Source organism: Danio rerio, chromosome 5, assembly GCF_052040795.2.
Source record: "Danio rerio strain M-AB ecotype USA chromosome 5, GRCz13ab, whole genome shotgun sequence".
NCBI classification, from domain to species: Eukaryota; Metazoa; Chordata; class Actinopteri; order Cypriniformes; family Danionidae; genus Danio; species Danio rerio.
The window spans coordinates 60,362,065-60,387,500 of record NC_141025.1 but is presented as its reverse complement, the minus strand read 5'-3'; the positions used below and the strand labels follow the sequence as shown (position 1 = coordinate 60,387,500).

Sequence of the window (25,436 nt, the reverse complement as noted above, 5' to 3'; positions counted from 1 at the left end):
TTGCATCTGACTATGCTGAGACTCAGCTTCATCCCCCAACTCACGCATATGGTCATTTCAATGTTTGAATGTTTTAGATTAACCAAACTGACTTTAATTATCATGTTTGATATCATTTGAAATGTCTCAGTGCGAATGGTACAATGGTCTCATTCTCTCAGAAATAGACATAATCAGAACAATAAATATATAACTTCAGGCATCTTTTGAACCACTGTGAGAGGTGTAACACTAAGTGTGAATGCCTTCTTTGTTATTCACACCCCCTTCCTTGAGGGAATTCTTGGATTATTTAAGGTAAGGCCTAAGAAGGACTCAGGGCGATTCTGCCTAACCAGATCAGCCCATAACATGGGGTCTGCCCCATGTTATGTATATTTCAAAGTCAGGAATGCATCTTTTTCATCTTGGATTTATCTTTGATAATTTGATGTTTTGTATTGATCATTTATGAATTGACTGATTGAATTGGCATAATACATTTACCTGACTAATAAATTGTAATGTTTGACCATATTTTGCTCACTCTGTAATTATTAATTCAAGTAGATTACGCTGTATCCTTGTTTCCGCACGTCTTGCGTCAGGTCAGTAGACGGACTAAAATCCAATTGAGATGGAGCATTGGCACACTAATTGTGTTTTAGCGATCCGGCTGACTCTTGATATTGATTCATGTGTACTTAGGTGGAAAGGGCGATAACTTCCGTCTAGGTCAACAAGGTGTTGCACGACTAACCTAGATTGGGTACCCGACCTTTGTTTGAAGGTAATATTATTCTAAATTAAGTTCATATGGGAAACCATGGGCTTGGTGAAAACCAAAGTTACTATAGAGTCCAGTAGTCGGGTACATTTATATTAATGCCCTAACCTCTAATTAGAAATGATGATTGTCTTAACTCAAAGGTGTACATCTAAGCGGGACTAACTAAAGTATTTTAGAACGAGCGCGCTGGTAGCGGCCATCTAAAGTATTAGTCAATTTACCTCTGTTTAATATTCAAGACTGACCGGAGTGTGACCGTGAGGGACGCCTTCGGCCGAGGCGATTTCTCTGAGCGACATGAGCACCCGAATGAACGGATGTAATAGTTACTAGTGAAGACAAACGGTTCAAACATTTATCTAAATTACATATTGATATAATCTTCTTAATGTTTTATAATTGGAGTCAGATAAAACGAGGATAAATATATTAATATTCTAAACCACCTCATACTAAAATTGGAGTCAGATATGAGTTAAGTTTAATATAAATCAACATTGTGCACTGGAAAGACCGAACATGCAGTGAACCTTCATCCACCAGTGGACACCGGCATTGGGCTAACTGGGTGGACCTTACAATTTCCACTTCAAAGAGCTGGAACGGTATTGTGTATGCAAAAACTATACAATTATTAATATTGTTTCCATTCTGCTGCAGGACTACATGGATTCGTCAGAGATCTGATGTGTGGTGGCAGCATGTTCTCACCAGTTGGACAGATTGTGAGTGGAAGGATAATTTCAGAATGGGAAGAGCTGCATTCTTACAGTTGTGCAACCGCCTGCAGCCACACATTCAAAGACAAACCACTACATTCAGGAAACCAGTTCCTGTGGAACAACATGTGGCTATATGCATATGGAGATTGGCCACAAATGTTGAGTTCAGAACAATCTCCCATTTATTTGGTATTGGTCAGTCAACTGCAGTAAGCATAACAAACTGTGTTGCCTCAGCAATTGTGAAAAATTTGCTTTCAATTTTCATCCGCACACCCTCTGAACAGGAATTTGAAAGCATAATTCAGGGTTTCAGAGACAAGTGGGGGTTCCCACAATGTGGAGGAGCCATTGATGGCACTCATATTGGGATTTTAGCTCCACCAGTCAGCCCTGCAGACTACTATAACCGGAAAGGTTTCTATTCTGTTATTCTGCAAGGTGTGGTTGATCATAGACTTATGTTCTGGGACATTTACATTTACATTTAGTCATTTAGCAGACGCTTTTATCCAAAGCGACTTACAAATGAGGACAAGGAAGCAATTTACACAACTAAGAGCAACAATGAATAAGTACTAAAGGCAAGTTTCAGGTCTGTAAAGTCTAAGAAGGGAAGTATTAGTAGTATTAGTTTTTTTTTTTTTGTACAGTTACTGTGATATTCAAAGAGGCAATTGCAGATTAGGAAGTGAAGTGTAGACTAAATAGTTGAGTTTTTAGTCGTTTCTTGAAAATAGCGAGTGACTCTGCTGTTCTGATGCAGTTAGGGAGTTCATTCCACCAACTGGGCAGATTGAGCGTGAGCGTGAGCGAAAGTGATTTTTTCCCTCTTTGGGATGGAACCACGAGGCGACGTTCATTCACAGAACGCAAGTTTCTGGAGGGCACATAGATCTGCAGAAGTGAGTGCAGATAAGAAGGTGCTAGGCTAGAAGTCACTTTGTAGGCAAACATCAGAGTTTTGAATTAGATGCGAGCAGCAACTGGTAGCCAGTGCAAACGGACTAGCAGCGGAGTGACATGTGCTCGTTTAGGTTCATTGAAGACAACTCGTGCTGCTGCATTCTGGAGCAGTTGAAGAGGCTTGATAGAGTTAGCTGGAAGCCCAGCTAGTAGAGAGTTGCAGTAATCCAGTTTGGAGAGAACAAGAGCTTGAACAAGGAGTTGAGCTGCATGTTCAGATAAGAAGGGTCGGATCTTTCTGATGTTATAGAGTGCAAATCTGCACGATCGAGCAGTTCTAGAAATGTGGTCAGAGAAGTTTAGTTGGTCATCAATCGTTACTCCAAGGCTTTTCACCATTTTGGATGCAGTAATGGTTGCCCCATCCATCTGGATTGAAAGGTTATGGTGTAGAGTCGGGTTGGCAGAAACTACAAGCATTTCCGTTTTTGCGAGGTTCAGCTGAAGATGATGATCTTTCATCCAGTGTGAAATATCCAACAGGCAGGCTGAGATACGAGCTGGAACCGAGGGATCATCAGGATGAAAAGAGAGGTATAGCTGGGTATCATCAGCATAGCAGTGGTAGGAGAATCCATGTCTCTGGATGACTGGTCCTAGAGATGATGTGTAGATGGAGAAGAGAAGTGGCCCAAGAACAGAGCCTTGAGGTACCCCAGTGTTTAGATGCTGTAGGTTGGACACCTCTCCCCTCCAAGACACCCTGAATGACCTGTCAGAGAGGTAAGATCTGAACCATTGTATAACAGTGCCCGCAACACCCAGTGACTCAAGCGTAGATAGCAGGATCTGGTGGTTGACAGTGTCAAAAGCAGCTGACAAGTCCAGCAAAATGAGGACTGAGGATTTAGAGTCTCCTTTAGCCAGTCTGAGATCCTCCACGACCGAGAGCAGGGCAGTCTCAGTTGAGTGGCCCTTCTTAAAGCCGGATTGCTTGTTGTCCATGAGATTGTTTTGAGTAAGAAAGTCCAGAACTTGATTGAACACTACTTTCTCCAGAATCTTGGCCATGAATGGAATCAGGGATACTGGTCTGTAGTTTTCAAGTAGCGTATGGTCCAGGTTGGGTTTCTTTAGCAGTGGGGTTACCCTAGCCTGCTTAAATGTAGTGGGGAATAAACCAGAGTCAAGAGATGTGTTAATTATGTGAGTCAGTGTTGGTATGACTGCAGGAGAGATGGCTTGCAAGAGATGAGAGGGAATGGGATCGAGTGGACAGGTGGTTGCATGGCTAGATAGCACGAGTATGGACACCTCAGACTCAGAGAGCTGAGAAAAAGAGGTGAGTGTGTGTGGTGTTGGTGTTGTATATTGCGTGTTTGTTGTAGGTGCAGCAAATTGAGCACTGATTTTTGCAGTTTTGGTGCAGAAGAATGTAGCAAAGTCATCAGTAGTAAGTGTGGAGGATGCGGGTGGAGGAGGAGGATAGAGGAGGGAGGAAAATGTTTTAAAAAGTAGGCGAGGATTAGTGGCATTGTTGATTTTCAGACGGTAATACGTCTGCTTTGCAGAAGTAACCTCAGCTGAGAAAGAGGACAGAAGAGTTTGGTATGTTAAGAGATGTGCAGGATTTTTAGTTTTCCGCCAAATTCTCTCCGCAGCCCGAAGTTTTGAGCGATGCTCACGGAGAGCATCCGAGAGCCAGGGTGCAGGAGGACTGGCACGGGCTGGCCTGGATGCAAGAGGACATAATCGGTCTAGACATGATGCTAGTGTGGAGCAGAGTGTATTAGTGGCACTGTTCGAATCAAGTGCAGTGAGTTTGCGAGATGGAGGAAGAGAGTCTGAAACAATGGTGGATAGTCTATTGGGTGAGAGAGATCGTAGGTTTCTGCGAAAGGTAACCAGTGTTGGAGTGTGTGGTGGCTCAGGAGTAATGTGGATGTTGAGAGACAGAAGGAAATGATCAGATATTTGTAGTGGAGTTACTATTGTTTGATCAGTGAAGCAGTGTCGTGTGTAAATAAGGTCTAGCTGATTACCTGATTTGTGGGTAGCAGAAGTAGGTGCTCTTTTTAGGTCAAAAGAGGCAAGCAGAGTCTGAAAGTCTGCAGCTTGCGGTTTGTCAACGTAAATGTTGAAGTCACCTAGCACCAACAAGGGAGTGGCAAAATTAGAAAAAGATGAGAGAAGAACATCCAGTTCATCTAGGAAGTGACCTAATTTACCTGGTGGGCGGTAGATGACAACCACATTTATGTAGAAGGGGTGGATAATGGTGACTGCATGAAATTCAAAGGAGCTGATTGTTGGCAGGGACGGTATCAGAGTAAATTTCCATTCTTTGGAAATTAGTAGTCCAGTCCCACCCCCTCTCCCTGTCTGACGAGGAGTGTGGGAAAAAGAAAAATTAGCAGAAAGAGTAGCATGTGTAGCAGTGTCCTCCGGCCTCAACCAGGTCTCAGTTAGAGCCATGAGATTATAGTCAGAATATGTAGCTATGGAGGTAATAAAATCAGCCTTGTTAACAGCTGATTGACAATTCCAGAGGCCCACGGAGAGAGTTGTGAAATAGTAGATACATGTATTGAACGAAGGTTGTGAGGATTACGCCTGCAGCGTACCTCCCGTGTTTTGCGAGTGTTAGTAACAACAGGAATTAGAAAACACATAATAAAAGTGCACTGATAACAAAAAATAAGTGTAAAGTAAAAACAATACAGTAAAGTACTCAAGTGCTTTGTTGGTGTCTTTGCTCGGTGGAGTCGCGCAGGTAGAGTCGATGGTCTTTACCCGAGTCGCGCAGGTAGAGTCGATGGTATTTACCCTCGTCGCGCAGGTAGAGTCGATGGTCTTTACCCTCGTCGGTCTTCACACGAGGCGGTCTTCACACGAGGCTGCCGCGACCGCTGCCGTGGTGAACTAGTTGTTTATATAACCCCAAAGCACTAGCTGATTGAATTCAGCTGGACACGCCTCGAGAGTCAAAACAAGGGCCGAAACTGAGGCGGACGACGCGAAACCGCGTCTGCGTTCGCTACACAAGCTCTTATAGTAACCAAGGAAACAGTGGCTAAACAACTTCTTGTATTATACACAACTGAAAGCAAGTTTAAATGTCCTACAACTTTACACAAACAGCTGGAAACAAGTCCTCAAACCATACACAACAACTGAAACAAATCTTAGATGTACTTACAGGCTGCTGGTCTAGATGCTGCTAAAGTGCTTCTCCTGCCGACTAATGCTAGCGTGCTCACTATATAGTGGTTACCTGGCGTTTGGACACGCCTCCCGAGTCAAAACAAGGGCCGAAACTGAGGCGGACGACGCGAAACCGCGTCTGCGTTCGCTACACAAGCTCTTATAGTAACCAAGGAAACAGTGGCTAAACAACTTCTAGTATTATACACAACTGAAAGCAAGTTTAAATGTCCTACAACTTTACACAAACAGCTGGAAACAAGTCCTCAAACCATACACAACAACTGAAACAAATCTTAGATGTACTTACAGGCTGCTGGTCTAGATGCTGCTAAAGTGCTTCTCCTGCCGACTAATGCTAGCGTGCTCACTATATAGTGGTTACCTGGCGTTTGGACACGCCTCCCGAGTCAAAACAAGGGCCGAAACTGAGGCGGACGACGCGAAACCGCGTCTGCGTTCGCTACACAAGCTCTTATAGTAACCAAGGAAACAGTGGCTAAACAACTTCTAGTATTATACACAACTGAAAGCAAGTTTAAATGTCCTACAACTTTACACAAACAGCTGGAAACAAGTCCTCAAACCATACACAACAACTGAAACAAATCTTAGATGTACTTACAGGCTGCTGGTCTAGATGCTGCTAAAGTGCTTCTCCTGCCGACTAATGCTAGCGTGCTCACTATATAGTGGTTACCTAGCGTTTGGACACGCCTCCCGAGTCAAAACAAGGGCCGAAACTGAGGCGGACGACGCGAAACCGCGTCTGCGTTCGCTACACAAGCTCTTATAGTAACCAAGGAAACAGTGGCTAAACAACTTCTAGTATTATACACAACTGAAAGCAAGTTTAAATGTCCTACAACTTTACACAAACAGCTGGAAACAAGTCCTCAAACCATACACAACAACTGAAACAAATCTTAGATGTACTTACAGGCTGCTGGTCTAGATGCTGCTAAAGTGCTTCTCCTGCCGACTAATGCTAGCGTGCTCACTATATAGTGGTTACCTGGCGTTTGGACACGCCTCCCGAGTCAAAACAAGGGCCGAAACTGAGGCGGACGACGCGAAACCGCGTCTGCGTTCGCTACACAAGCTCTTATAGTAACCAAGGAAACAGTGGCTAAACAACTTCTAGTATTATACACAACTGAAAGCAAGTTTAAATGTCCTACAACTTTACACAAACAGCTGGAAACAAGTCCTCAAACCATACACAACAACTGAAACAAATCTTAAATGTACTTACAGGCTGCTGGTCTAGATGCTGCTAAAGTGCTTCTCCTGTGTGATGGCCAGGCAAGGTACATGATGCAAGGGTTTTTGCTAATTCATCCTTGTTTGATAGGGGTCAGGGTAATTCCCTATTCCCTCCTAACATAGAGAGGTTTGGAGATGTGGATGTGCCTGTAATGCTTTTAGGGGATGCTGCATATCCGTTGCTGCCATGGTTGATGAAACCATACCCTGAAAACCAACTGACAACCCCTGCACAAAGTACCTTCAACAACCGCCTCAGCAAGGCACGGATGACTGTGGAAAGGGCATTTGGACTCTTGAAAGGAAGGTGCAGATGCTTAATGAAGAGGTGTGATTGTCACATAGACAACATTAACACTATTATCAGTGCCTGTTGCGTGCTTCACAATTATTGTCAATTGTATGGTGAGGACTGTGATGAGATTGCTACTAATGACGAAAATGTGAACGGTGATTGGAATTCTTGCCATTCAGCCACCAGGTCAAATGCCACTAGAGATGCACTGTGCTCATATTTCTTTAATCTGTAAGGACAGATTTTGCAGATCAATGGTTTTGATGGCATACTTTGTGTAATGTTGTATAGTTATTTACCCTGTTAGTGTTGGTATACTACTTCTGTGATTGTTGTCAATAAAGACATATTGCTTATTTTCAGAACTGCTCTAATTATGTAATAACACACAAAACATTAGATAATATCCAAAAATTTTATTTAAAATATAAGAAGCACATTCTGCAGTACTAAGAGTACTTTACAATAGATGACCGTGTGCAGTAATGGGACATAAAAGAAAATCAAAAAGAAAGTAAATCAAATATAGAGTCTGTTGAATACTGAGGTATAACAATAAAGTGCAGTTTTTAGAGATATACATTGTGGTTGAATAACTATCAAAAATATATATAAAATATGTATATATACATATATAAATATAATATATATATAAATATATAAGTACAACAACTCTTATATAAAGAAAAGAATAACAACACAAACTATAATAATAAACTATAAACTATTATATAATGAAAAAACAATATAAAAGAACAACATTAAGAAAGCAAAATCAAAACTAAAGTTTGTTGCATACTGAGGTACAACAACAAAGTGCGGTTTTTTGGGAGCATATATTGTCTTTAAAGAGCGGTTACCAAGTGTTTATTTAAAAAAAAAACACACACACACATATATATTTATAAACTTAAAAAAAATGTAAAACTATTATCCTAAGTAAAAGAAAACAATAGGAGAGTAGAAAGAGTAGAGAGTAGAAAATATAAACGTTTATTTTCACAGCAGAGCAATATAAGGATATGCAGGGTTCCGTTAGTTGAGACTAAGGAGATGTAACTATCCGTATTCTTTTCAGTATGGATGATGATATTGATGCTGACCGAATACACACACCAGATGAGTAGGGGATGAGACAGAATGATGGAGCACCCACTAGATGAGTTGCGGAGACGACAACGATGAAACACACACCTCCAACTGGACACGGGGCTAACTGGACAAACTGGAGATAAAACAGAGAATAGGTAAGTTTCTGAATGGTCGATCGCTAATAATGAATACGTGTAGAGTATTCGTTATCAGTCCGCTTCGTATGAACGAGCCCGACAAAGAGTGGTGTGAGGTGTATGCTTATATTGTCTCACGGTGATAAGATGCAGCTGTGCATGATTAAAACTCAGGTGATGATGGGCATTGTGTTAAATTGGTGGAAGAGCCTGGCCAATCTGTGACATTACCCCCCTCCCCAGGGCCCGGTCCTGAGGGCCTAATAATCCGACGCCGTGGTGGTCTACCTTGTCCACGAGGTGCCGGGCACTCAGGGTGATTGGAGTGGAAATCTTCCATCAGTGAGGGATCTAAGATGTCTGATCTGGAGACCCACGATCTTTCCTCTGGTCCATATCCCTCCCAGTCAACGAGGTATTCTAGCTGACCACCACGACGCCGGGACGGTAGAATCTCCTTGACAAAGTAAATGGAGTCTTCTAGCATCAGTGGTGGAGGGGTTTCCTCTTCGTGGCCAGGCTCTGTGGAGGGAATCAGAGGTTCGTGATAGGGTTTAAGGAGTGACACGTGAAATGTGGGATGGATCCTGTACTGGGGTGGTAGTTGTAATTTTTAGGTGACAGGGTTGACTTGTTCCAGGATGGTGAAGGGACCAATGAATCTGGGACTAAGTTTTTTGAGAGGGCAGTCCCAGGCGGATGTCTCTGGTAGACAGCCAGACCTTCTGTCCAGGGTTGTAGACGTGACCTTCAATCCTTCTCCTGTCTGACACCTCCTTGGTTCTTCGGACTGCCCTCTGGAGATGGTGATGGGCCTCGTCCCAGACCCTCTCGCTTTCCCGAAACCAGTGATCCACTGCGGGTACATCAGACGGTTCGTCATTCCAGGGGAAAAGGGGAGGTTGGAATCCCAGAATACACTGGAATGGCGTGAGTCCTGTGGTGGGTTGCCGCAGTGAATTTTGGGCGTATTCCGCCCAGCCCAGAAACTGGTTCCAGGAATTTTGGCGACCGTGACAGAAGGTCCTGAGAAATCGTCCCACTTCTTGAATCTTCCTCTCCGTCTGGCCGTTGGTTTGTGGATGATAGCCAGACGAGAGGCTGACGGTCACACCTAGGAGTCGGAAGAAGGCTTTCCATAGTCTGGAGATGAATTGGGGACCTCGATCCGAGACTATATCTTCTGGTAGACCAAAACATCGAAAGAAATGGTTAAAGAGATTTTCAGCTGTCTCTAGGGCTGTGGGAAGACCTTTCAAGGGAATCAAACAACAGAATTTTGAGAATCGATCTACGATAACCAGAATGCAGGTATTACCGTCAGATGAGGGAAGATCTGTCATGAAGTCTACCCCTAGGTGTGACCAGGGACGATTCGGGATGGGCAAAGGGTGGAGCTTGCCTGCAGGTAGATGGCGTGGACTTTTTGACATGGCACATTCTTTACAACCTAGCACATACCTTCTCACATCTCTTGCCATGCTCGGCCACCAAAAGCGTTGGGATAGCAGCGAGAGGGTATTGTTGACCCCAGGATGCCCAGTGCCCAGAGAGGTATGAGTGGAGTGGATGAGATCTACCCGTTGATTATTAGGAACAAACTGTCGATTTGGGGGGCAGCCCGGCGGAGCTCTGATTTCAGGAGTGGCGACGGCTGGAGGAGCAGACCATCTGATGGGACAGACATCTATATTATCTGGAAGAATCTTGGCCGGGGTTTCGATGGTTTCTTGATGATCATGAATTCTGGATAGTGCGTCCGCTCGGATATTTTTTGATCCTGGTCGATAGGTTATGGAGAAATGGAATCTGGAGAAGAACAATGACCAGCGGGCCTGGCGAGGACAGAGTTGTTTAGCATCTTTGAGATATTGCAAATTTTTATGATCTGTGATTACCTGGAAGGGCTGTTTAGCACCCTCCAACCAATGTCGCCACTCCTCCAAGGCGAGCTTGATGGCTAGCAGTTCTCGATTCCCGATGTCATAATTCTTCTCCGCCGGACTAAGTTTCCTGGAGAAATAGGCACATGGATGGAGTAACTTGGGAGTACCGTGGAACTGAGATAAGATGGCTCCCACTCTAGTGGTGGAGGCATCTACTTCTACTATGAAAGGCAAATCTGGGTCAGGGTGAGTCAGGAGTGGAGCTTGAGTAAAGGCTTCTTTGAGATTTCGGAAGGCTGCGGCGGCTTCAGAAGGCCAGGATAATTTCTTGGGTTTATTTTTTAGAAGGTTGGTGAGTGGGGCGGTGACGAGACTGTAGTTATGAATAAATCGTTGATAGAAGTTTGCAAAGCCGAGCAATCGTTGGAGTTCTTTGACGGTTGTGGGTTCTGGCCAGGAGACAACGGCAGTGACCTTCCCCTCGTCCATACGAACCCCACTTTTATCTATGACGTATCCCAGAAACTGAACAGATGGTAGATGAAATGAACATTTCTCAGATTTGAGGTACAGTTGGTGTTTCCTGAGGGTTTGCAGTACCTTCTCTACGTGTTGGCGATGTTCGACCTCATTTCTGGAGTAAATCAAGATATCATCTATGTATACAATGACGAAGAGATGAAGGAACTCTCGGAGGACTTCATGGATGAAGTTTTGGAATACGGAAGGGGCGTTGACCAGACCGTACGGCATTACCCGATATTCGTAGTGGCCAGTAGGGGTCACAAACGCAGTTTTCCATTCATCACCCCTCCGTATCCTCACCAGGTTATATGCACTGCAGAGGTCCAACTTTGTGAAGATCTTGGCAGATCGAAGTTGCTCTAGGGCCGCAGGAACGAGAGGAAGGGGATATCGGAACTTGACTGTACCTTGGTTGAGAATTCTATAATCAATGCACGGCCGCAGCCCTCCATCTTTCTTAGCCACAAAGAAGAAACTGGATGCTGCGGGTGATGTGGAAGGACGTATATACCCCTGATGCAGAGCCTCCTGAATATACTCCTCCATGGCCTTGGTTTCCGGAAGCGACAGTGGATAGATTCTACCTTTGGGCATTGGGGCATCTGGAACCAGATCTATGGCACAGTCCCATGACCGATGTGGAGGTAGCTGGGAAGCTTTCTTGGGGCAAAACACATCTTTGTTAGGAGTGTAGATCTCAGGAATGTGGACGGATCGTGACTCGATGGGGCTTTCAACTGGCGTGACATAGACAGATAGGGGTTTTTGAATATGTACGGGAAGATCGGGGAAACAGCCTGGTGTACATCCTTCACCCCATCTCTTTATCTCTCCTGTGCCCCAAGAGAGGATGGGATCATGCTTCACCAGCCACGGTCGCCCTAGGATGATATCCATGGTGGCTCCCTCCAAAACCAGAAATTGTATGTCTTCTTTATGCAACCACCAAATTTGGAGACTAACGGGTTCACATTTACGGTGAATACGTGCCTGTGACTTGATATTGTTGGTTATGGGTTGAATCTGGTAGATGTGCGTCGAGGCTTCAGTGCGGAGGTGGAGCTGGCGACAGAGGGAGTGTGAGATGAAATTCCCAGCTGACCCTGAGTCGATAAGGGCGGTGGCTGAAACAGAAGAAGAGTGGGTAGTTAACAGTACCTTGGTAGTGAGAGGATTCATCTTCTCAATATCAAAACTGAACACACTCACCGAGGGGCGCATGGGACGGAGAGGACAGTCCAATCTAACATGTCCTCCGCCATCACAGTACAAACACAGACCCTGGGTCAGCCTCCTCTGTCGCTCAGCGGCCGTGAGTCTACCGGCTTCAATTATCATGGGTTCTGGTTCTGGAGGGATTGTGGACTCAGATGGACGGAGGAGTGCTTGAGGTAAGTGATCTGGGTTATGTTGATAAGAGTTTATACGATCAGAACATCGAAGGGAAAGTTGGATAAATTTTTCCAAACCCATATTATCATCTAGTGCTGCTAGCTGTAGACGAAGTTTGGGTTCTAAACCGAGCCGGTAAGTGGTGAGAAGAGATCGCTCATTCCATCCGCTGGCAGCAGCTAGAGTACGGAACCGAAGGGCATAGTCCTGTGTGGACATAGTTCCTTGTTTCAGATGGTATAGTTGTTCTCCAGCTGCTACTTCTCCATCCGAGCGACCAAAAACCTCTTTGAAATATGTGGTGAAGGCTTGAATGGAATTAGTTGCTGGCCCAGCTTGATTCCAGATGGTCTCAGCCCACCAGAGAGCAGATCCAGAGAGAAGTGAAATGATGAAAGCAATTTTAGATCGATCTGTGGGATATAACTCCGGTTGCATTGTGAATACAAGGGAACATTGTAATAGGAATCCGTTGCACTCCTCCTCCCCGCCAGAGTAGGGCGCTGGTCGAGCCATGGGACTGGATGCGCTGGGGGAAGCCGAAGAAGTGCGCGGTGCTGGTGGTGGGTCAGGAAGTGGTGCAGCTGGTGATAAAACTCTCTTCATCGCGTCTACCAGCTCCTGAATTGGATCGGGGTCGCTCATGCTGTTAACTTTATTGGTCCGGGCTTCTGTTAGGAAACGGACGGACAAACAGGGTGAGTAGAAAATATAAACGTTTATTTTCACAGCAGAGCAATATAACGATATGCAGGGTTCAGTTAGTTAAGACGAAGGAGACGTAACTATCCGTATTCTTTTCAGTATGGATGATGATATTGATGCTGACCGAATACACACACCAGATGAGTAGGGGATGAGACAGAATGATGGAGCACCCACTAGATGAGTTGCGGAGACGACAACGATGAAACACACACCTCCAACTGGACACGGGGCTGACTGGACAAACTGGAGATAAAACAGAGAATAGGTAAGTTTCTGAATGGTCGATCGCTAATAATGAATACGTGGAGAGTATTCGTTATCAGTCCACTTCGTATGAACGAGCCCGGACAAAGAGTGGTGTGAGGTGTATGCTTATATTGTCTCACGGTGATAAGATGCAGCTGTGCATGATTAAAACTCAGGTGATGATGGGCATTGTGTTAAATTGGTGGAAGAGCCTGGCCAATCTGTGACAATACTGGGGATGAGTCACATTTTCAAGTTCTGGGTAGGGTGATGATGACTGGGTAGGGTGAGGGTATGGCCGCTGTGGAGGAGTTGCAGGAGGAGGTGTAGGAACATGGCCACGAAAAGAAGAATGCTGATGAGAGTTTGTAGGCACCATGGCATCAATGAGTCTGTTCATTGTTTGCATTACCAACATTGTGGTTTCTTGATGCTGCTGCAGTCTACGCTCCTCCACATTTAGCTTGAGCTTTCATCCAATTATCCAGCATTTCTCTTTCTTGCTGGTAACGCAGTTGTTCCCCCTCCATAAATTCGTCATACTGCCGTTTCTGCAGGTTTACAAAGGCAGACATAGTGTCGTTTGCCTCCACCTTTCTCTTCCTCTTCCTTTGTTCCCTGGAAGGTGTTGTTTCTAGTGTCTCAACACTACTGTTTGAGGTGCCAGGTGAGTCCGAACCGGGGCACATAACTGTCAAATTACAAGAAAAGAAAACACAAATATAAACATTTTAATAATGCACAGTTAACAAACATGCCTTATGATGATTTTAATTTTTTCCATTTGTAGTAAAACATGTTTGCTATTACAATATTGGTAAATTTGTGGAAACCATAGTTTTACTACAGTTACCTTTGTTTCTTAGTTATATATAAATAATAAAACATGTCATTTACGTCTGGGACACGCATATGCTGAAGCAACGTTACTCACCACGCTGGGATCTCTCCGATCCTGTGTCCTCCGTCTCAGATGGTGTAGAATCACCCATGCTTTGGGGATGGGATTCCAACACATTCGGCTGGCTGGATGGTTTGCTGCCGATAATGTTGTCGACAGCATCATACCATTTAAATTTATCTTTTTCTTCTGCTGAGCTCCCAGATCTACGGAGGGCGTCACGCACTTTTAAGTACTGTGCCTGTAGTTTTTTAATTTTGTCCCGGCATTGTTCTGTGGTTCTTTGGTAACCACGGCCGAGAAGATGATCCTTAATTTTACGAAATATTTTGGAGTTCTTGTGCGTTTTTTCCAGCTGCTCTTGAATGCTCTCGTCAGCCCAAACATCCAACAAACACTGCACCTCATCAGTTGACCAAAGAGATCCTTTCCACGCCATGGTTGTTTTTGGAATAGTTGCAGAAAATGCATCACTCGTCCTTTTCCGGTTGCTTTGGGAGTTTGAAACGTCGCAGAAAGTGATGTAACATGACTTTTTCCTGTTTTGAAGCATCGCAGCAAATGACGTATCGTCTTTAGTTTCGGGCTCTGGCACGCTTGCACTCTCACTACAAGCGTACCGCGTCAAAGCCCAAGTGAATCGCGCTCAGGCACACCCCTCCCAACTGGGCCAGGGCCGGCCAAGTGAACCGTGCTTGGGCCCGATTCAGCGCACTCACACTTCTCAAACGATCCGGGAAACGGGCCTGGGCACGGTACGGATGGCATAGTGTGAGTAGGCCCTAAAGGTCAGTCCATTCCAGTTCTTTTGAGTAGAGATAGCATGAGTACACACATCCGTCATCCAAGTAGAAGTACAGATACTCATGTTTAAAATGACTCTGGTAAAAGTACTGATTACACTTTTGTGTTTAGGTAAAAGTAAAGAAGTACAGCCTCAAACAGGGTTTTCTGCAGATATCATAATGTCAAATTTAAAGAGCCCATATTATACATGAAATAGGGTCATATCTTGGTTGTAAGGGTCTCCAACAACAGTCTAATATGCATGCAAGGTCAAAAAACACTTTCATGGTCTCATAATCTGCATTTATTTTTACCTAATTATCCCAGCGACTCCCGTATGAATCGTCCAGTGATTCATTTGTTCCCAAACCCCTCCTTAGCGCGAAGCTAATCTGCTCTGATTGGACCAATGACAGCCTGTTGCGATTGGTCGACTGCCTTTTGTCAGAGAGTAAAATGCACAACAGCTAATCAGCAATATAAAAGTAATCACAATTCATACACGCTAGATAGTGTAGGCGTGGATTTTAGCTGCCACTGTGTCAATGTAAATACATTCGATGGACTTGAAAATTCAGACGATTAACTATTTTATTGAGCAAAAACTCCAAAAACTGTCGAGGAGATATCCAAGCTTGTCTTACTTTGCTCCTTTCATAGACACACACACACACACACACATTGCCATCGTCCGCGCACACAAACACAAAAACACACACAGACCTCCGGGCGACAACGCGCGCGCACACACACACACAAACACACACACACATACCTCCGGACAACAGCGCACGCACACACACACTACCCTCGTCTACGGAGCTCCGTAAACAAAGCAGCACGCGATAAGAGAATATAGCCAGTTAACCTGATACAGTACACGCGGTTACAAGTAATAAATCACAACTAAATACATTTGCAAGCTAGAGTCAACGAGGCAACAACTTTAATCGCACGTACAGTACTTACACTTGAGAAATGGAGGAAGAAACCCATCCTGACGTCCATCAGTAAGTTAACTTACTCTTTACTGATCCTTCCTTTAACAAACGCTGATGATGTATTCTTTGTAGCATGTAGTTTGCAGAAGTTTCCAGTAGTTTCCAACTGCTAGGTTATAATGCTGAGTTTTCATCTTTGGGTAGAGACTCGATATAATACCCATCTGCAGTGTGACTTCAATCGACTGGCATGTTTGTGTGCGTGTGTTTGTGGGTGTGTGTGTCTGCGTTACTGCGTCAGAGGGTGGGGCCACAGGTTTGAAATCTCCCGGGTTTGCGCGTGCATGTGAATAACTTGGTTTCGTTTGTACGTCATGGCGAAACACCTAATGACTCGGTATCAAGGCGACTCGTTTAAAGCACTATGAGTCGACTCTTTTGTAGATGAATCAACCGTTTTAAACACTGTACTCTTACAGATTTAAGCCTTAGCTGGATACTTCACTTCACTTACAGCTGTGTTACACACTACATGGAGGGAATTTTCAAAAACCCATAAAGCTCTTTAAGACTTTTTAAGATCTTTTTAAGACCGTTAAGTATTAAATTTGAGACCTATATCGCAATATCAAAAACATGTACGGACAAAGAGAAAATGCAAAAACATCACAAAATTAGAGGTAAAATAAATGTATTCAAATTGAACCGTAATAAATACAGGTTAGATGCACCATTGAAATACAGAAAAGAAAAAAAAAAAACATCTTAAAGTTGATTTATACTTTTGCCTGGCGCCACATCGCGCACCTCACTAAACTGATGAGACTTTTATTCTTGACACATTCACTATTGAGATATTCTTATAAATTACATGAGGTGGTCAAAAGAAACAGACAGTAAAATCAGACGGACAAACAGAAAAGTGGAAAGTTTCTGGAAGTAGGCCATATCATTAATATCAATGAAGATTTTTAAACTAACTATTTTTTTTATTATTTTTATAATTTATTATAGAGATTTTTATAACCATTCAAGATATTTTCAAATATAATTTTATTTAACCTAAATGATGCATCACTTGCTTTTGTTCATATCTCGGACAGTTCTACCTATAAAGTTAAATATTAAACAGCAACAGAACTTGAATTGCTTTACAATTTTCTTTTTTATAATGGCAAGAATAAAAGCAAAAAAGTACAATCACTAAAAATACAGATTTTTTTTACATTTTATTTTGCCCACTTAACAATTCACACATTACAGTCAGGCTAGATTCTAGTCCTTCTTATAAGCTAAAAAGGCAATAATGGTCCAACATTGCTGATCATTATCACCTATAAAGCCTAGAAATTAGGCATCAATTTATTGTAAACTGATAGGTTCATATATTCCTTTTCAGTTACAGTTAAAGTCAGAATTATTTGCCACCCTGTTTATTTTTACCCCAATTTCTGTTTAAATGAGAACATTTTTTCAACATATTTTTTAAACATTATTGTTTTAATTACTCATTTCTAAAAACTGATTTATTTTATTTTTGCCATGACAACAGTAAATTATACTTTCAAGACACTTCTATTTAGCTTAAAGTGACATTTAAAGGCTTAACAAGGTTAATTAGGTTGACTAGGCAGGTTAGAGTAATTAGGCAAGGTATTGATTGTATGTGCTGTAGATTATTGGAAAAATATATTGCTTAAGGGGGCTAATAATATTGACCTTAAAATGGTTTTTAAAAAATTTTTAAAAATGCATTTATTCTAGCCAAAATAAAACAAGTAATACTTGCTCCTGAAGACAATTTATCAGACATACTGTGAAAATGTCCTTGCTCTCTTAATCATAATTAAGGAAATATTAAAAAAATAAATAAATCAAAGAGGGGCAAATAATTCTGATTAAATTCTAAGAACAGTGTTTTAAATTCAAAATTGTAATATAGGCCCATACAACAGTGGAAAAAATGGTGGAAAAACAAATTCTGTAATATGAAAACCACCTGGGTCTCCACTTTTGCATGGTCTGTTTTATTTTTTTTAACAAACTTATCCCTCAGTTTTTTTTAAAAAACTTTTTCAAAAACTTTCCTCCTTTCTCACTGCTGTTGCAATTTCTAGCCAAGAATTATTGGTCATCTGGTTCTCCCTATGATCACATATTTATGATAGCATGGACGAAACGTTAAGATGTCTGTACAATCATACCTATTTTAGACAAAATCTCTTCAAAGTGTTTTATATTAAACTCAAATGAAACACGGCGCAGCGTGCACTGTTCATTTGAGTCTCAAAACATTACAAGAGCTCCACCAGCGGAAATCATGATGCACGCACCCAAAGCGAACCTCCGCAAACACATTGATTATGTCATATTCGCTACGCGCACTGAGGCTAGTGCATGCTGGTCTTATTTGTAATACCACAAATTACAATTATACTAGTGAAATAAAGAACTACAACACCCCAAAAACATCTAAAATGAGCATTAGATGTAGTGTTACATAGACATCAAAAAAAATAAGACCTGTGCAAAATATTTAAGACCTAGAACAGCGAATTTAAGACTTTTTAAGGCCCTAAATTTCAATTTTTTAAATTGTAGACTGTTACGTGCCAGCACGTATTGGTTATTTATGGTTGTATTACTATGTGTCTCATTGTGTTTTTCTTTTTATCACTCCAGTTCACTTCCTTGTTTTTGCCTACTGCTGTTCCTGATTGGCTGGTTCACATCCACTTGATGCAACCAATCCTGACACTGCTTTATGCTGATTGATTCCTCTGTGACAACTCGGTTCCAGTTTCAGCCAATCAGATTACTCCAGCTCACTATATATTTTTTTGTCTGCCAGCAGTTTGACAGTCTTTGTTGGCTCACCTTGTCACTGGTTTTTGTGCTTGTTTGCTCGCTTGATTGAACCTGTGTTTATATCCCCATTTTGTTAAGTATTGTTGTGATATATAGTCCGTCTTATCCTTTATTTACACTGTGTTGTTATTTTGGTTTAGTCACTGTCTGTTCTTACCTGTGTAATCATTCATTCCCTTTCCTCATGTTTCCCTACAGAGGTTTGGTAGAAAGACTGGTAGGTAAGTAGGTCACGTGATATACATTTCAACACATAGGAGTTCAACTGTCTAGAGATACACTAGGGAAGGGGGTGAGCGCCAACCCGTGTATTTTTGGTTAAGTGGATAGTTAGTGTAGTTTAGGTAAGACGTCTTGGACGTTGAAGATTTATTTTTCACATTATTGTTTATTAGTCTAGATTAGCGGGGATTTGATATTAGTAAGACTGTTTGGTTTTGATTGTTTCTTTGCTTTAGCGCCACCCATAGCCAGTCTTTCTAATTTAGGTTTTTGTTTTGATTGTGATTTGTAAATATTGTAAATAGCTCACTTACTGCTTCACTTATCACCACTTGTAATAAATCACTTTATTTGCACAGCAATTCTTGTATGTGGTCATTACTTTGAGTTCAATTTTCTTTGAGTGTTTGTTTGAACAAAATCCTTGATCAAGTGTGCAACCCCACTTCCCTAGACTGCCTAGGGGTTGTAACATTTTTGGGGGCTCGTCCGGGATAATTAACATCCCAACATTTATTTCTGAGGATTTTGGTTCTACAGATACTCAATTCTTTTTGTACCCAAAGTAATTTTGTGGATTATACTAGAGGTAGTATTAGAGGAGTGAGTTACTGAATTTGTCTATTTGCTTCTGACTAGCTTGTGATTAAAAAAATGGCATTGTCTAATGTGGAAGCTTTTCTTAATAATCCTTCACTCGAGCAGTTTGATAAATGCCGCAAGGACGAACTTTTCAAAATTGCAGAGCATTTTCAAATTTCGATCAGTCGCCAATTTCTGAAAAAAACTATTAAGAAAATACTTTACGATCATTTGGTTGAAATAGGAGTATTTCAGACCACTAGTGAGAATGTCACTGAACTTGATCCTAACTATTCAGCTGAAAGGCCGTGCAGTCCTGAAAGTGCAGGGCATGGTAGTAATGTAACTGACGTTGAAGCGAAGGTTGAGGCTAAAGTTGCGTTGCCGCCCTTTGATCCATCAACCCCTGTCTCTACTGATTCAAAGACAGATGGCAGACTTAGGCTACGTCTGGCCAAACTCCAGTATGAGACTCAGGAGAAAGCACGGACACATAAGGCTGAACTGGATCTTAAGCTTGAGATACGGCGTCTCGAGATTGAAGCTGACAAGCAAGTTAGGTTGCGCCAGTTGGAGCTGGACGCTGCTGCTAAGGCTGCTATGACTTCTCCTGTGGTCAGTACTGATGTACTCATGCCTGGTCAGGTGATCAAGCCAGATGTTAAATCTTCTTTCAACCAAATTGACGTAAGTAAACAAATTTCACTTGTTCCTAATTTCCGTGAAGATGAGGTTGACTCTTACTTTACTGCGTTCGAACGTATTGCAACTACACTTAATTGGCCTAAAGACATCTGGACTGTGCTTCTGCAGTGTAAGCTGAGTGGCAAAGCCCAAGAAGTCTGTGCAACACTTTCTGTTGAAGAGAGTTTGAAATATGATATTGTAAAATCCGCAATTTTACGCGCTTACGAGCTAGTACCAGAAGCATATCGACAAAGATTCCGCAAACACAAGAAAACTCCACAGCAAACATTTGTAGAATTTGCACGGGAAAAAAGCATTTTATTTGACAAATGGTGTAGTGCTTCTAAAACAGCCGATTATAGTACTTTACGAGAGTTAATTCTGCTTGAGGAATTTAAAAATTGTCTCCCTGAGCGTGTGGTTCTCTACTTAAATGAACAGAAAGTAACGTCTTTGTCTGAAGCTGCTGTTCATGCTGACGAATTTGTTCTTACACACAAACCCGTGTTTCCCTCTGCTCGTCCTGAGTCTGTGACTGTCACTCCGCCTGCTTGTTCCTCTAGTTCTCGTACACTGGCAAAGTCCGAAATTCCAAAAGAGACTAGAGTCTGTTTCTATTGCCGAAAAATTGGACATTTGATAAACGATTGTCGTGCTTTGAAAAACAAAAATCAAAAACCTAAAAGTAATGGTTTTGTCCAATCTGCACCTGAGAATAAGGAACAACTTGAGAATACATTTGATGAAAGTTACAAGCCATTCGTAACTAAAGGATCAATTTCGATAACTGGTAAACCTGAAGACCAGCACATAATAAACATTCTTCGTGATACTGGTGCCAGTCATTCCATTATAGCTGCTGATGCGTTACCGTTTGACGAACAAACCTCAGCTGGATCCAGCATCCTTATGCAAGGTATCCAGATGGGAATTGTGAGAGCACCTGTGCACAAAATCCACTTACAGTGCGAACTGGTCAATGATTTTGTGCATGTGGCAGTTCGACCTGCATTACCCGTAAAAGGCATATCACTTATCCTTGGAAACGATATAGCCGGTGGTAAGGTGATGCCTGTTTGCGAGGTTCTTGATAAATCTCCCATGCCTTCATTTTGTGACAAGTTGTCAGATGCATTCCCTGAGACTTTTCTAGCATGCGTCGTGACCCGAGCTCAGCAGAAGCAAACGGACAATGAGATTACTTTATCTGATTCATTTATGACTGTAGATGATGCAACTGTGAGTAACAAAGTGACAAATGTTGAAAAACAACCTCTGACTGAAAAGTGTGCATTTGATAATCAGGTCAATCTGAACTTAAATTTGACTCGTGAGCAAATCATCCTTGCCCAACAAAAAGATCAAACTTTATCCAAATGTTTCAAATTAGTCGTTCCTCGAGAACAGTTGAAACAGAAACAGGTGGGTTATTTTGTTGAGAATGCACTACTGATGCGTAAGTGGAGTTCTGCAATGGAGCAAGATGATGAATGGAGTACTGTATATCAGGTGGTTGTTCCTTCTGTTTTCCGACAGCAAGTATTAGTTCTTGCGCATGATCATGTTTTGTCTGGTCATCTAGGAATCACGAAAACCTATCACAGGATCCTGAAGCATTTCTTCTGGCCAGGGTTGAAGCAAGATGTCGCCAGATACTGCCGCACCTGTCAGTCCTGCCAGTTCAGTGGTAAACCTAATCAGGTAATCCCACCTGCTCCTCTTAATCCTATACCAATCCTGATGGAACCTTTTGAAAGGGTAATTGTTGATTGTGTAGGTCCGTTGCCAAAGACGAAAGCCGGTAACCAATTTTTGTTGACAATAATGTGTGCTGCTACACGTTTTCCTGAAGCCATACCATTACGTAAAATCACTGCACCCGTAATCATTAAAGCTCTCACCAAATTCTTTGCTACATTTGGCCTACCCAAAGTCGTACAGAGTGATCAAGGGACAAATTTTATGTCAAATGTGTTTAACGAGGTGTTAAGGTCACTTTCTATTCAACATTGTGTTTCCAGTGCTTACCATCCAGAGAGTCAGGGAGCACTAGAGCGGTTCCACCAGACACTGAAATCCATGTTGCGAACGTACTGTCTAGACACTGGCAATGACTGGGATGAAGGAGTGGCCCTGATGCTGTTTGCGGTACGTGAAACAGTACAGGAGTCCCTCGGATTCAGCCCAGCTGAACTTGTGTTTGGACACACTGTCCGTGGCCCACTTAAAGTGTTGAAAGAACAACTTTTAGATTCGGAATCTAGTAGCAAAACGAATGTGACCCAATACGTGAGTAGATTTCGGGAGCGATTACGTAATGCTTGTTCCATGGCACAACAGACACTCAAATCTGTGCAAGGTAAAATGAAGAAAAGATTTGACGTTAAAACTGTGGTTCGTGAATTTAAACCAGGAGACCAAGTACTGGTCCTTTTGCCAATTGTTGGTTCTGCATTGTCTGCACGATTTTCAGGGCCATATGTGATTGACCACAAAATCAGTAATACTGATTATGTCCTGCGCACACCTGACCGGAGACGAAAAACCCGTGTTTGTCACGTTAACATGCTCAAAGCATATTTGGTACGACAAGATCAAATTGAGAAAAAGGAAGTGACAAAACCCATTGCACTAATGAACATGGATTTTGACATTTCCACAGAGGCAGATGAGGATGGATTAGTGCTGCGCAATGCTCCACAGCAATGTGCTTTGTTACAGAACTCTAAGATTCTGAAAAACTTGTCCTCACACTTGACTCATTTGACAGAAACCCAAAAGAAGGATGTTAAAAATCTGATTGAGCAATTCCCAGAACTGTTTCATGACACTCCGACGCAAACCTCTGTTATACAACACGATATTGTTATTCATAACTCCAATCCAATCAAACAGCATCCTTACCGTGTTAATGCCCGAAAGAGACAAATTATGAAGCAGGAAGTGGAATATCTATGTGAAAATGGACTAGCAGCTCCAAGTTGTAGTCCATGGAGCTCCCCTTGCATTCTCGTTCCCAAATCTGATGGGTCAAATCGTTTTTGCACTGATTACCGCAAGGTCAATGCAGTGACAGTTCCTGATTGCTATCCATTGCCGCGCATGGAGGACTGTGTTGATAACTTGGGTTCTGCTCGTTTTGTGACTAAACTAGACTTGTTAAAGGGTTACTGGCAAGTGCCATTAACACCTCGTGCATCTGACATATCGGCCTTTGTTACCCCTGATCACTTTATGCAGTACAAGGTTATGGCTTTCGGACTTCGCAATGCACCTGCTACGTTTCAACGTTTGATAACTACTGTACTGGCAGGAGTTGCAGGATGTAATGCATATTTGGATGACGTAGTGATCTATTCTTCTGAATGGCCAGAGCACATGTCTCAGTTGAAAACTGTGTTCCAACGACTAGCCAATGCTAATCTAACCCTGAATTTGGCAAAATGTGAGTTTGCTCAGGCAACCATCACCTATCTTGGTAAACGGGTTGGTCAAGGACAGGTCCGCCCAGTAGAAGCAAAAGTAACAGCCATTGCAGAATTTCCTACCCCAAATACTCGTCGTCAATTGCGGAGGTTTTTAGGAATGGCGGGATACTACCGTGGCTTCTGCAAGAACTTTTCAAGTGTGGTAACGCCTCTTACAAATTTATTGAGCCCTTCTAGGCAATTTAAGTGGTCATCTGAATGCCAGCATGCCTTTGAAAGTATTAAAGCACTTCTGTGTGAAGCTCCCGTGTTAATGGCTCCAAATTTCGAAAAGCCTTTTAAAATGGAGGTAGATGCAAGTGCTGTAGGAGCTGGCGCTGTCCTGCTGCAGGAAGATAAGGAAGGAATTGACCATCCGATTTGCTACTTCTCCCGTAAGTTCAACAAACACCAGTTGAATTATTCAACGATTGAGAAGGAAGCTCTTGCTCTATTGTTGGCTCTACAGTATTTTGAAGTGTATGTGGGTTCCAGCTCAACTCCAGTAGTGATTTACACAGACCATAACCCACTTGTCTTTCTGTCACGCATGTATAATCAGAACCAGAGACTGATGCGCTGGTCACTGATTATACAAAGCTATAACCTTGAGGTCCGACACAAGAAGGGGAAAGAGAATATTGTGGCTGATACCCTGTCTCGACCTGACACGTAAGTTTTAAATTTGACAATTCAGTTATTGTGGATTTGTTTATTTATGTTTGAATGTTCGTTGTTAAAAATATTTCTTTTACAAACATTATATGTTTGTTCTTTAGTGGGGAGGTGTTACGTGCCAGCACGTATTGGTTATTTATGGTTGTATTACTATGTGTCTCATTGTGTTTTTCTTTTTATCACTCCAGTTCACTTCCTTGTTTTTGCCTACTGCTGTTCCTGATTGGCTGGTTCACATCCACTTGATGCAACCAATCCTGACACTGCTTTATGCTGATTGGTTCCTCTGTGACAACTCGGTTCCAGTTTCAGCCAATCAGATTACTCCAGCTCACTATATATTTTTTTGTCTGCCAGCAGTTTGACAGTCTTTGTTGGCTCACCTTGTCACTGGTTTTTGTGCTTGTTTGCTCGCTTGATTGAACCTGTGTTTATATCCCCATTTTGTTAAGTATTGTTGTGATATATAGTCCGTCTTATCCTTTATTTACACTGTGTTGTTATTTTGGTTTAGTCACTGTCTGTTCTTACCTGTGTAATCATTCATTCCCTTTCCTCATGTTTCCCTACAGAGGTTTGGTAGAAAGACTGGTAGGTAAGTAGGTCACGTGATATACATTTCAACACATAGGAGTTCAACTGTCTAGAGATACACTAGGGAAGGGGGTGAGCGCCAACCCGTGTATTTTTGGTTAAGTGGATAGTTAGTGTAGTTTAGGTAAGACGTCTTGGACGTTGAAGATTTATTTTTCACATTATTGTTTATTAGTCTAGATTAGCGGGGATTTGATATTAGTAAGACTGTTTGGTTTTGATTGTTTCTTTGCTTTAGCGCCACCCATAGCCAGTCTTTCTAATTTAGGTTTTTGTTTTGATTGTGATTTGTAAATATTGTAAATAGCTCACTTACTGCTTCACTTATCACCACTTGTAATAAATCACTTTATTTGCACAGCAATTCTTGTATGTGGTCATTACTTTGAGTTCAATTTTCTTTGAGTGTTTGTTTGAACAAAATCCTTGATCAAGTGTGCAACCCCACTTCCCTAGACTGCCTAGGGGTTGTAACATAGACGTTTTAAGACCCCGTGGAAACCCTGTTCAAAAATGTACAAAAGGAAAAAGTACTCGTTTCAACCACAGCCCGAAGACATGC

General features: G+C 42.3%; 2 protein-coding genes and 1 long non-coding RNA gene across 3 annotated transcripts; 2 read left to right on the top strand and 1 right to left on the bottom strand.

Moving 5' to 3' along the window:
- Nucleotides 1–2,138: 2,138 nt before the first annotated feature.
- LOC147844408 (uncharacterized) lies at nucleotides 2,139–7,518 on the top strand. The gene is made up of 2 exons (XR_015491839.1): nucleotides 2,139–5,170; nucleotides 5,237–7,518. It is a non-coding gene; the product is annotated as an uncharacterized LOC147844408 (long non-coding RNA).
- On the bottom strand, nucleotides 2,145–4,972 carry LOC141385617 (uncharacterized). The gene is made up of 2 exons (XM_087254199.2): nucleotides 4,626–4,972; nucleotides 2,145–4,544 (listed from the first exon to the last, which is right to left on the bottom strand). Exons 1-2 carry the CDS (start codon nucleotides 4,870–4,872, stop codon nucleotides 2,461–2,463), a joined length of 2,331 nt encoding a protein of 776 aa, XP_087110325.1. The 5' UTR covers nucleotides 4,873–4,972; the 3' UTR covers nucleotides 2,145–2,460.
- Nucleotides 7,519–18,636: 11,118 nt separating the features above from the next.
- LOC141385616 (uncharacterized) lies at nucleotides 18,637–25,235 on the top strand. The gene is made up of 2 exons (XM_087254200.1): nucleotides 18,637–24,274; nucleotides 24,469–25,235. The coding sequence occupies exons 1-2, from the start codon at nucleotides 19,521–19,523 to the stop codon at nucleotides 24,524–24,526; spliced, it is 4,812 nt and encodes a 1,603-aa protein (XP_087110326.1). The 5' UTR covers nucleotides 18,637–19,520; the 3' UTR covers nucleotides 24,527–25,235.
- Nucleotides 25,236–25,436: the final 201 nt, after the last annotated feature.

Coding starts and splice junctions, on each gene's coding strand:
- LOC141385617 (XM_087254199.2), bottom strand. CDS start 4,872: ATGGCTCTAACTGAGACCTGGTTGAGGCCGGAGGACACTGCTACACAT. Junction 4,545..4,625: donor TGTCATCTACCGCCCACCAG/GTAAATTAGGTC, acceptor TGTTGGTGCTAG/GTGACTTCAACATTTACGTT.
- LOC141385616 (XM_087254200.1), top strand. CDS start 19,521: ATGGCATTGTCTAATGTGGAAGCTTTTCTTAATAATCCTTCACTCGAG. Junction 24,275..24,468: donor ACCCTGTCTCGACCTGACAC/GTAAGTTTTAAA, acceptor TTATCACTCCAG/TTCACTTCCTTGTTTTTGCC.